The sequence below is a fragment of the Arachis hypogaea genome, chromosome 12, assembly GCF_003086295.3.
Source record: "Arachis hypogaea cultivar Tifrunner chromosome 12, arahy.Tifrunner.gnm2.J5K5, whole genome shotgun sequence".
Taxonomy (NCBI): Eukaryota; Viridiplantae; Streptophyta; class Magnoliopsida; order Fabales; family Fabaceae; genus Arachis; species Arachis hypogaea.
This window is the reverse complement of record NC_092047.1, coordinates 9438702-9450850: the sequence shown is the minus strand read 5'-3', so window position 1 is coordinate 9450850 and position 12149 is coordinate 9438702. Positions and strand designations below refer to the sequence as shown.

Genomic DNA, 12149 nt, shown 5'->3' with positions numbered 1-12149 from the left:
AACGATTCTTAATTTTTTTTTCTTTTAATTGATATCATAAAATGTGCTCTCTCATTATATACGTGGGAGAAAAAAACATATAAGCGATATTGTATGGTAAAAAAATCATTTAACCACATCACTTAAAAGAAAAAAAAAATTGAAAAGACGTATTTCCCTAATTTTCTTATCTCTTATTTTTATAATGTGTTGTTATTATTACTATTATCATTATTAGAATTTAATTTTGATACACTAATAATATAAAATATTTTACAAAAACTTCCCGTTATATTTGTTTCTTTGGATGAAAATTCATAGTTATTGACTTATTTTTTTGGGGCTGTATATTTAACTTATTCTTCTGGAATTTAACGCAGGCTTAGGGTTCATCTACAGGGCTTGAAGGATACAACGGGCCACGCACTTAATGAAATATCATAATTATTATTACCCAACATTGAATGATCCATACATGGGCTTTAAGAGCTTGTGTTGGAAACCGATGAACTAAAATTTATTCAATAATCCCTACCAAAAAAAAAAAAAATTTTTTTCAATAATTAGAAAATTTTTTTTTCTTTGAAAGAAAAAAAAGTAATTTAAATTCCCTTGAGAGTTTTAATTTTCGCTTTTTTTTGTTTATAAATTAGACCAAAAAGAATTTAATTTTGAAATCAACTCTCACACTAAACAAATTTAATGTCAAATGTAAAAAATATCCATATTTACAATTGATTATTCTAATTTTATCCAACACCTATTTAGTCCTCCTTTTTCTCCTTGTAAAAAAAAAATATATAAATTTATTCCAAACTAAAAAATTGAATTCTAATGTGTTAAAATCATTCTAAATTATAAAATTAAGTTTAATAAATTCCATTCTTTAAAAAAATAAAATTCCTTTTCAAATTCAAATAGTTTCCAAACCGTCTCTAAATAATTGGTCCTTAGGATGACCAAAATGGTCTTATAAGTTTTGTTTAAATTTTCATGAAAATTAAAGAAAGCTTTTATTGCAAGAGAAAATAACACAATTAATAAATTTGGTTTCAAACACTAAGACAGGAAATTTTCATTTTGCCAAAAGCCGTCGTCATGTGATGTTCCAAGTTCCAACCTCCCCACACCCCCACACCCTTTTTCTCCCCATTCTCTCCCCCCTTGTTTTTCTGTCTCTTTTTCCATCCGGAAAATCACAGATAATTCCAAGAACCACTGGACCACTGTGAAGAAGAAATGCAACCAGGAACTGAAAACACCATTGCACAATAGCACGAAGGGATGTTTAATTTTGATATACTAAATATTACAAACAAAATCTAAATAAACCGTGGCAATCTTCTATGAGCTGTTGTGAATCAAATAACACCAAGCGGAGCCTACGGGTAAAAACTGGGATGCAGCAATAACTGCATTATGAAAACAGAAAGTAACCATGCAAGATGAAAAATAGGCAATAGCATGAACTGCACTACTGTTGAGCACATTGCACTCGAGGCATGGATTGCTCATCATCATCATCATCATATGCCTCGTGGTAGTGCTGTTGCTGCTTTCTTCTCATCTCATCCTTCATGTTGACATCATGTAACGTGGTCTCCTCACACTCATCCAGCTCCATATCTGTCAACTGCTTGCTGGATTTCTGAGGTAATATCGTCTCTAATAATCGGCATTGGTCAGGGGAAAGGAACCCTGAGTCTGGAAAATCCACATTGAACTTGATGTAAAGACGACCCTTCATGAAGGGCCTATTGTGTTGTGGCATTCCCTCATCATTTATGGCTTTTTGTTGGCCTACATTGCAGATTTTATAAGTTATTTGTGAATCAAAACTACATTCATAGAATGAAATTCCAGTGAAGCACAATCCCAAAATTATCTATAGATAGTACCTGGTTTGATGACTTCTCCAGGGTTGGATTTGATCAATAGTTGTCTCCCATCAAGATGGGTGACAGCAAACTGGAAGCCACAAAGAGCCTCGGTCAAGTTGAGACTGTGCTCAATATAGAGGTCATCATGCTCTCGTTTGAATCGTGGGTGCTCCTTCACTTGTAAGACAAACACAATGTCTCCTGTGATTGTGTCAGGCTGCAAAAGGTCCGCATACATTAATTTAAAAAACACCCATGGAGTGGACTATGATGATTAACTTTAGCCAATCTTACAAAGAATTAACATAGTATACAACTATACATAAGTAAAAGATAACGATATGCTTAATTCTGAACTGTAATTTCTACCTACCGCTTCATCAGCTTGACCTTCAAACACAATCTTCTGGCCCTGTTGCATCCCCTTCTCAACATGCACCTCAAGCACCTTCTTTTCTTGGGAGACCTTGTTTCCCTTGCACTGAGTGCATCTATCTCTCTCGCTAATGACCTCGCCTGCATGAATTGACAGATAAGGTATAGGAAGGTACAGCAAAAATCAAGTTAATGGAAAAAGTAAAATGAAGCTTCCATTACCACTTCCCCTGCATTCAGGACAGATGTGTTGCATTTGTTGAATCATGCCCAGTCCAATCTGCCTTGTTGTAATCTTCATACCAGTGCCTTGGCATCCATAACACCTACCAGCATTTCCACTTTTGGAACCCTTCCTGATTTATCAAAAATTGAAAGACAAATAATTGTCATCACTTATTAGCTATATGCCTTAGTATCAGTGAAATAAATAAAAAATATGAAGTAACTAAACCTAAATAAGAGTTCAATAAGTGTAAACAGCTTGACCACAACACAAAGGCTGTATGATAAATGTCTCTAGCATACTTTACCTAGTTTATCATGGTGGGATCAAATATTTAAGAGCTAGTCATTATGTAAGCAATAGAAAAATGATTTTTCACATGAATTGGATAAATAATTGAGTCAACGTCACCCAAGTAGATAATCATAACATTACAACAAAAGAAAACATGCACATGGTAAATTCTACAACAGAAATTTATTTATGGGAAAGAGAACAGAGAAATTATTCAAATGCGAAATTTAAGAGGGTATGATACAATGACATGAGGCACACAACATCAGTACAAGTGCATACCCTTTACATTTCGGGCACAATACATTTCTAGAAAGAGATAGTTTCTTTGTTGTGCCATTATAAACATCCTCCAAGGAAACCTTTAGAGAATGCACAACATCTTCACCATGCTTTTGTCTTCTACCTCGTGAGCTACCACCTATTAAGAGATATAGTAACAGTGAGCTTATCGGTGTTTACACATTAAAGATTTACAGATTAAAACAATAACTATTGTAAAAATGAACATCTTACCACCAAAGCTAGCTCCACCAAAAAATGATTCAAAAATATCAAATGGGTTATGGAATGAGCTTCCTCCTCCTCCCATTCCTTCCTTAAGGGCATCTTCACCATATTGATCATACAGTTCTCTCTTCTCCGGATCACTTAAAACTTCATAAGCTTGACCTAGCTCCTTGAACTGAAATAAGAACCGTATATTTTAGTATGAAACCAAAATAAATACAATGACAATGACAAAATCCACAATAGGTAATTTTTCAATGATTGAAATTTCAATCACAAAGGCTTCCACAAAATAATAAGTGAACAAGAAAAGGACTATAAATTGAAAATTTTAGCATGCTCAAGTTATCTGCTGATCTGCTTGAAAGAGAGATTAGGAACCTTGCTGTTAATACATGCCCTGGCATTAACAATACCAAGAGGCTTACCTTCTCAGGATCTCCACCTTTATCTGGATGATTCTTCATTGCAGCCTTTCTATAGGCCTTCTTGATTTCATCTTCATTAGCGTTTTTTGAAACACCGAGAACATCATAATATTTGGTGTTATCGCTGCTGCTCCTTCTTGCTCCACGCCCAAACATGATTGATGCACCTCAAAAGGCACTACACACACCCCCCAAAAAAACGAGGAATGAACGACAAGGTAAAAGTCAATAATGAAAATCTTCATATCATATATACATGCTGCACAGCAGTTCACTTTATCTTCTCTATAAATTTCACATTTACACGAGACACTAAGGAAAAACACCAATACACCTAAAACTGTAGCATGCATAGGTAGCATATTTTACTAACAGTTTTCATGGAACAAAAACTAACCGGCCCAATATCAATTAAGGAAATTCAATTCAAAACCGTCATAGCAGACTCTCAACCCACACGCTGAAATAAGACTGCCTTCTCAAATTCTTACTATCTGCGCAGTCAATTGACTCTAGAAACATCGACTGACGATTCCATAATAACGTATTCCTTTACCAGGGATCAAAGAGAGAATTTTTGTTTCCAATACCAAAAAGGGGAAAAGAAAAAGTAGTAACATTTAATCGAGAAATTGATCTAAGATGAACTAAAAACTGCATCACAAAGTTATCAAAACCTCGAAAGGAAAATTCATAGAAAAAAAAATTGATCGAAAAAGCCAACGCAAAGGTAAGAAAGTTCTCCCAGAAAGAGTTGACTGAAAGAGCTAAAGCTGGAAATTCGCAGAAAAAAAAGCCAAATGATAGGATCAATTTTCCAGTGGAGAGAACTCCACGATCGAAAGGCACAACAGAATTGGAACAGCGGACTGGATAGATCTATAAACCCTAGAAATCAAAGTAGAATTAATTGATAGATAGAGAGAGAACATACAGAACGGGAATTCGTTCGTGGCGGGTGTAACCGCTGCAGCTGGCGGTGGTTCTTGTTCGGGGGACAAAGAGAAACCCTCGAATCGAAGGAAAGAGAGAGTCTTCCTCTTTCTCTCTCTCTTAGTAGATAGCTTTAGCAGCAGTGGCAGTAACAGGTAGAGGTAGGAAGGGAAAGAGGAAAGGAAGGGTAAGGAGGTGGAACCGGTTTTGTTGGAGAATGGAAATTGATATTTACAGTGATACCCCCGGTAGAGAGGTGAGGTGGACCAATAACGAAAGAGGCAAAGAGCATTGGGAAGGAGATGGAGGGAAAATACAAAAATGTACTTGTATTTGTGTGTTGGGATGGTGTTCGATGTCAATTGCGGTGCTCAACTTGCTTCAGCTTTTGCTTCGCAAGCGCCTTCTCTTCTTCTGCGAAGGTGTCAGTCAGTTTTTTTTTTTGTTTTGGTCCCGCTAAGTGAGTTTCACTTGGTCGCCCTTGGCGGCGCTATTTTGGGCTTCATTAAACAATCCATGTAGTTGAGATAATGATCACAAGAGTCCATATTATCCCTTATCTCATTAGTCAGTTGTACGTAAGTTGTAATATGGGCCTTTTTTTGGTTGACATCAATCAATTCAGACCTAACAAAAATCAAGCTAATTCATAATAGTTTGACTCTACAAAAAATATGATAATTAATAAAATAAAAATGTATAAATTTTTGTGTGAAATTAATAATTAAAATTATTAAATAATTTAATATATTTTATTAAATTATTATTTAATAATTTTTAATTATTAATTTTATATTAATATAACTGCATATGGATGGTTACTCATTAATAAACATGATTTGGAGTTTTATGACTACGGTCAACAAAATAATAAAAAAAAGATAAGTACTGTTTTGATCTCTAAAGTTTAGGGCTAGAATCGAAATCGTCCCTCTTCTAATTTTAGATTTAAAATCATCCTTAATATTTTTTTTTTGTATTAAAATCGTCATTTTTATTAAAATTTTTAATTTAATTTCTAAACTACCCCTATTCCTATTTTAATAATAAAAGTTATAAAAAAAAAAAAAAACAAAACCCGTGTTTGGGGAAGGGGGGAAGAAAACGCGTGGGTGGGGGGGTATACGAAGGTGCAGGGGCAGGGGCAGGGGCAGGGGAGGGGAAGGGAAGGGGGGAGGGGGATGGCGCCAGGGAGGGAGCAGTTCGCTGCTGCTCGCGTTGCTTCCGTCAGACCCTGTCGCCGTCGTTCGTGCTTCAGTCGCCGCCACCATCGCGTCGTTTGCATCGTGCCATCGTGAGTATAACCACGAAGAGAGATGGATCGCGAGTGAGGGGGTCACGGGCTTGGAGCCGCCGCGCCTTCATCACCACTGCGTCCTCGCCGCGCTGCCGCCGTCGTCCTCACCACGCTACCGGGGGTGGAGAGAGAAAGAAGGGGGAAGAAACAGGGAGGTCGCCGCCATGACCTCCTCGCCATCGTCGGCTTCCGCTTCGCTGCTGGTCGCCGCCTCGCCGCTGCTGCTCGCCGCCTCTGCTTCTTGCTTCGATTTCTGTTTCTGCTTCGTCTTATGCTTCTTCTGCTTCTTGATTTGTTGAATCTTTGATTTGTTGAATCATTGTTGGTTTTGAGTTGTTGGTTTTCTTGATTTCTGAATTTCTTGATTTCTGAATTGTTGTTTGCTGTTGATCTTGTTTGTTGTTTGCTGTGGTAGTGGTGGTGGTGGTGGTGGTGTTGGTGTTGGTGGTGCTGTGGTCGTGTTGGTATTGGTTGTAGCGATGACGATGGCGGTGGCGGTGGTGTTGGTGTTGGTGTTGGTGGTGGTGGTGGTGATGGTGGAGGAGGTAATTGTGTTGGTATTGATGAGGGTATTTTTGTCCAAAAAAATTATAAGGACGATTTTAATAAAAAAAACATTAAGGATGATTTTAAATTCAAAATTAGAAGAGGGACAATTTCGATTCTGGCCCTAAACTTTAGAGACCAAAACAGTATTTACCCCTAAAAAAAGTTTTCTTTTTTATTTCTAACAGTCTATAGAAAATAGACTATAGCTTTTATTACTTTTACAAAATAATAATTGTTTAATTTATAAAAAAAATGTTTAAAGGTTTGCATAAATTTTTTTATCCATTATTTTTAGTCATTATTCCGAACCTGATTTTCGAGTTCTAAATTAGAGCAACTACGAACTCAGTTATTCGAACTGAACCATCAATTCGTCTCAATAGCCACAAACTCCGAAGTAACATTTAAATTCAAGTACTTCACTTATCTTAACCAATAAGATAAGATAAGTTAATAATATAAACTATATAAAGGGAGTTACGAGTTTTTTCAGGTACGTTACACACTTCTAATTCTCACACACACCTTTAAGATCCATTCTGACTTGAACGTCAGAGTGTTTTTGCACGCAGGGACGGATCCAAATATATTGTCAGGAGAGGCCAATAACATATATAATATTAAAAATTATGCAAAAAATTATATAATGTAAGATGTATTACAAAAATATACCGATAGAGAATATATTTTAAAGTACAAAAAATATGTGTATACTTTTTACTAACGAAGTGGTCGATTCATTGTATCATAAAATTTATCGATAATAGAATCTGTGTCAAAATTTTCAACAATTTTCTTCTTAATATAATTAAGAGACAATTAGTAAGAAATTCATCTTTCATTTTATTTCTAAGTTATTTTTCACAATATTCATAGCTAAAAAAACCTCTCAATTGTAACAGTTGAAATAGAGAGAATTAATACAAAATGAATCAAGAAGGATGGTCACAAGAAGAAAAAAATCAACTTTATGCGATATAAAAAATTTTATTTAATTAAAAAATATTAGTAATAATATATTTTTCAGATTTTTTTAATATTGTTACTTACTTTTTAGATATTAAAAATCATTTATATTCAGGTTGGACTTGATTTTTATTTATACTAGACTAAATACTAAATAAATTTTTAAAAAAATTAAATCATACTTAATAACTTATTACTATTAATTTTTTTTTAAAAAAAAGCTGGGTACGAGGCCTCCACTAGCCCCCGTATGTCTGTCCTTATTTGCAGGTAGCACCCCCGCCGCTCCAGAAGTTCGATCCTGTCACCCCCTTGACCAACCAGTCTTTGATCCATCTCACAACCCGTACCAACAACTTCTTGCATAGTTATCAATTTAATTTTTTTAGTTTAGTAATCCAACAATATATTTTTAATTTACACTTTTAAACATTAATGACTAACTGTTGGTTAAAAATAATAAATTCTATTGGTCCTCTAATAACCTTTCTCATTTATAAATTATTAATATTTTTAAGGGTAAAATGCATATTTAAACTAAATGGAGTCCAAAATTATACAATTCACCCAAAAGAAGAAACGTTACATGGATCTCCCAAAAAGACATTTTTAAATAAATCGAATGAGTCCCATTCGAATTACCCATTCCAACACTAATTCGAATCTCACCAATTTGATTTACGCATGCATGGAATGTCCTATTAAATCGAATCACATTTATTCGAATTATGCACGCAAGGAGGTGCCTAGTAATTCGAAACAACCTGTTTCGATTTACACATAGAACTGTCCTCATATAATTCGAATTTGACTGATTCGAATTACCAAGAACATGTAAATCGAACAAGGTAAATTCGATTTACTTAGGCCCCAACGTATATAAATATGATGTGAACGTGAATTTCTCCAATGAGAGTGAAACACAATGGCTAGTGATGATAGGTTTTTAGTATTGGTGCACTACAGAGGGTTGATTAAGAAAAAAACACGCTCTGAAATTAAGTTTACTGATAAGAATTTCCTCAGTATTTTTCTGAAACCTACAACGAGTTTCGTTGAGTTCCTGAATTCATTAACCCAAAAACTGGGGTTGCAAGGCGTGAAACAGGTTGAGAAGTTTTTCTATCGCATTCCAATTTCAGTTTCGCGAGATGATATGAAATACGATTCGTTTGTCATAGGGAGTGATGATGATTTGGAGGTTCTGTTCCATTGTCATCGGCAGTTTTCCGAGGTGAGGACCCCTGAGCTGTTGGCCAAACGTGTAGATGTGGTCTCTAACTCAGGAGGTTCAAACCGGAATCCCCAAGCTCCAACAACGGCAACCTGTTCTAGTTTGAGGCTTGTTGGTGCCTCTTCATCCGTACCTATGATTGCACCTCAGGTAATGGTGGTTGTCTCCCCGTCTTTCACAGCTGATCTAAACCGCAGTGGTGACAGAGAAGTTGGTATTATTGATACGGCGCCGGTTTCATTACAGGGTAGGACACCGGACATAGAGGAAGTACCGCGGGATGATGATGACGAAGATGATGTGGAGCCGGACATCATTGCCGATGATAGCGGTGATGACATAGCAGCGAGTAATCCAGCTGGGGCTGGCGGAGTGTCTAGCTCAGGGACTCAGCAGTACCCCCTGCACTTTTCAACTTTGGACTTGGATACCATGAGACAGCAGGGGGTTCCTGGCGAACCTGTTGGATTTGGTGCCAGAGATACACAGGGTACAGGAGGTCTAGCGGAGTTTCAGGTTGGTCAACAGTTTCAGAACAAAAGAGAAGTCGTGTTAAGCGTGAAGACCTATAGCATCCGACGCAAGGTTCAGTACAAAGTGCTGGAGTCTGAATATCGCAAGTACTTTGGAAAGCGTAAGGAATTTGGCAAGGGGAGCACATGGTTGATTAGGATCAGTCTCCGCCAGCATAGAGGTATTTGGGAGGTAAAACGGTACAATAGACCTCATACTTGTCTGGCCACGTCGATATCGAGCAATCACAGGAATCTTGATTATCATGTCATCTCGGCCTTCATACTGCCAATGGATAGAGCCGATGCAACCGTGTGTATCAAGGTACTGCTGAATGCGACAGAGGCACATTTCGAGTTTAGACTGACTTATAGGAGGTTTTGGTTGGCTAAGCAGAAGACCGTGACACGAATTTACGGAGATTGGGATTAGTCATAAATGAGTTTTCCCGATGGGTCCTAGATGTGCAAATGACGATGCCTGGTAGTGTTGCAGTGTCGAGGACGAGTCCTGTGTGAGTGGGTAGGCAAGTGGACTAGTCGCAAGCCTATTTTCACCGGCTTTTTTGGACATTCCCACCATGTAGGAGTGTACATGGGCCAGGTCACACCGGGTTTGGCCTAACCCAAATCCGACCCGAAATATATACTGGGTCTAAGTTTTAGACCCTAACCCGACCCTAGACCCGATGAAACCTACACACTTTCGGACCGGGTGAAAACCAGGTAAAAACCGAGTGAAAACCGGGTCTTTAGCATGTAAAAATCTCCAAATCTCCAACCATTATTTCACAATTCACATAGTAATATTATTTAATAACACCAAATAGTTAAGTCACATACAAATAACACAAAACATTATGCTAAATCAGAACACAACACTAACAGGACGAACAAAACACTAATAGGAAGAATAATAAAGACTTAATCAAAACACTAATAGAAAGAACAAAATCAGAACACAACACTAACAAGAACTCAGGAAGAACAAAACACTAACAGGAAGAATAATAAAGACTTAATCAAAATACTAACAGGAAGAACAAAATCAGAACAAAATACTAACAGGAAGAACAAAACACTAACAGGAAGAATAATAAAGACAATAAAAACACTAACAGGAAGAACAAAATCAGAACACAACACTAAGAGGAACTCGGGAAGAACAAAACACTAACAGGAAGAATAACAATGACTTAATAAAAACACTAACAGGAAGAACAAAATCAGAACAAAATACTAACAGAAAGATCAATAAAGACTTAATTAGAACAATAATCAAAATTCTTAATAAAAAATTCCAAATTTCCAATAATCAAAACCCTAATCATATATTTCAATAACCAAAATTTCTAATTAGAAATTCCAATAATCAAAACCCTAAATCCCTAATCATAACTTCCAATAGTCAAATCACTAATCAGAAATTCTAATAACCAAATACCTAATCAGAAATTCAAAACAAAACTTATTTACCTGAACTGAACTTGAGCAGGGGCTAGAGAAAAGAAAAAGAAGACTAGCGGCAGAAGCAATCGTTGTCGCCATCATCGTTCAGGCCTTGAGGGTCAGAGAAGCTCCGTCGCTGTTTGCAGTTGTCGTCGTCATCGTCGAGAGACGTCGTCACTGGAGGCTGAGAAGAAAAGCACCACCGTCGTGACTCCAAGGATGGGGATCGGTGACTGGCGCCGTCTAGTGGTTATTGAGAGACAGAGAGAGAGATAGCTGAGAGGGAAAAAGTTCGACACTGGTGAGAGGCATAGAGAGAGCTGCGACGGAAAGGCTAGCGGCGGTGCCATCAGAGCCTGAGGGGAAGGGTTGAGAGGGGACTGAGATCTGAGGGTGGCACTGTGGCAGGCTCAAGATGCGTGGAAGAGGGCTTGTGAGGCATAGAGGCAGTGAACTGAGTAAAGCTTGCATGAAGTGAATGCGTGCCCCCTAGCTTGAGTAGAGAAAATTAAAAACTATGATCCCCCATCGGGCCGGGCCGAGTGACCTAAGCTATGGCCTGGTCCCGGTTTCATCCCCCCCACTTGGTTTCATTTTTTTTCCCCGGGTTAGCCCCGGGCCACTTCGGGTCTGGGCCAACATGTCCTAAAAACCTTCGGTCCCGGGCCGGATCTTCAGGCCGGACCAGGCCTTGTACACCCCTACCACCATGTATTGAGGCATTTCGGCATTGCAAGCCATTGCTTAGTATTGACGGGACCCACCTGTACGGCAAATACGGGGGTATGTTGCTCGGTGCGATTGCCCAAGACAGAAACTCCAACATCCTGCCGGTTGCATTTGCACTTGTGGAGGGTGAGAATGCTGAGTTGTGGTCATTTTTTCTATCCCTCCTCCGCCAGTACGTGACTCCGCAGCCGGGTATTCTGGTGATATCAGATTAGCACAACGGTATCAAAGCGGCACTTAAGGCTCCCAATGGAGGTTGGCTACCACCTGCTGCATACCGTGCATTCTGTATTCGACATGTGGCAACAAATTTTGCCCTGAATTTTAAGGGCAAGGATGCACATAGGCTTCTGGTGAATACGACACATGCCAAGATTGAGGTTGAATTTGATTACTGCTTTGATATTCTACGAACTGAAGACCTTGCCATGTGTGATTGGGCTAACATGATTGAGTATGCAATGTGGACTCAGCATTGGGATGAGGGTAGGAGATTCAGACATATGACGACGAATATCTCTGAGTGTGTGAATTCGATACTGAAGGGAATGAGGAACCTTCCATTTTGTTCACTGGTGAAGTCCACGTACGGGAGGTTGGCTGAGCTATTTGTTCGCAAGGGGAGAGAGGTAGAGGCCCAGCTGAGAATTGGACAGTAGTTTAGTCAACATCTGGTGAAGGCTATAGAGGCTAATCTGAAGACGTCAAGGTGTTTCATAGTGACTTTGTATGATAGGGATAATTCTAAGTTTCATTGTTGCCGAGACCACGCCTACTGGGTCGTTCTC

The 12149-nt window shown here is 38.1% G+C and overlaps 1 protein-coding gene across 1 annotated transcript; it reads right to left on the bottom strand.

The window, feature by feature from the left end:
* Positions 1 to 1251: 1251 nt before the first annotated feature.
* Positions 1252 to 5188, bottom strand: LOC112726738 (chaperone protein dnaJ A6). The gene is made up of 8 exons (XM_025776249.3): positions 4627 to 5188; positions 3693 to 3870; positions 3271 to 3439; positions 3037 to 3175; positions 2457 to 2590; positions 2233 to 2375; positions 1878 to 2076; positions 1252 to 1779 (listed from the first exon to the last, which is right to left on the bottom strand). The coding sequence occupies exons 2-8, from the start codon at positions 3846 to 3848 to the stop codon at positions 1454 to 1456; spliced, it is 1266 nt and encodes a 421-aa protein (XP_025632034.1). The 5' UTR covers positions 3849 to 3870; positions 4627 to 5188; the 3' UTR covers positions 1252 to 1453.
* Positions 5189 to 12149: the final 6961 nt, after the last annotated feature.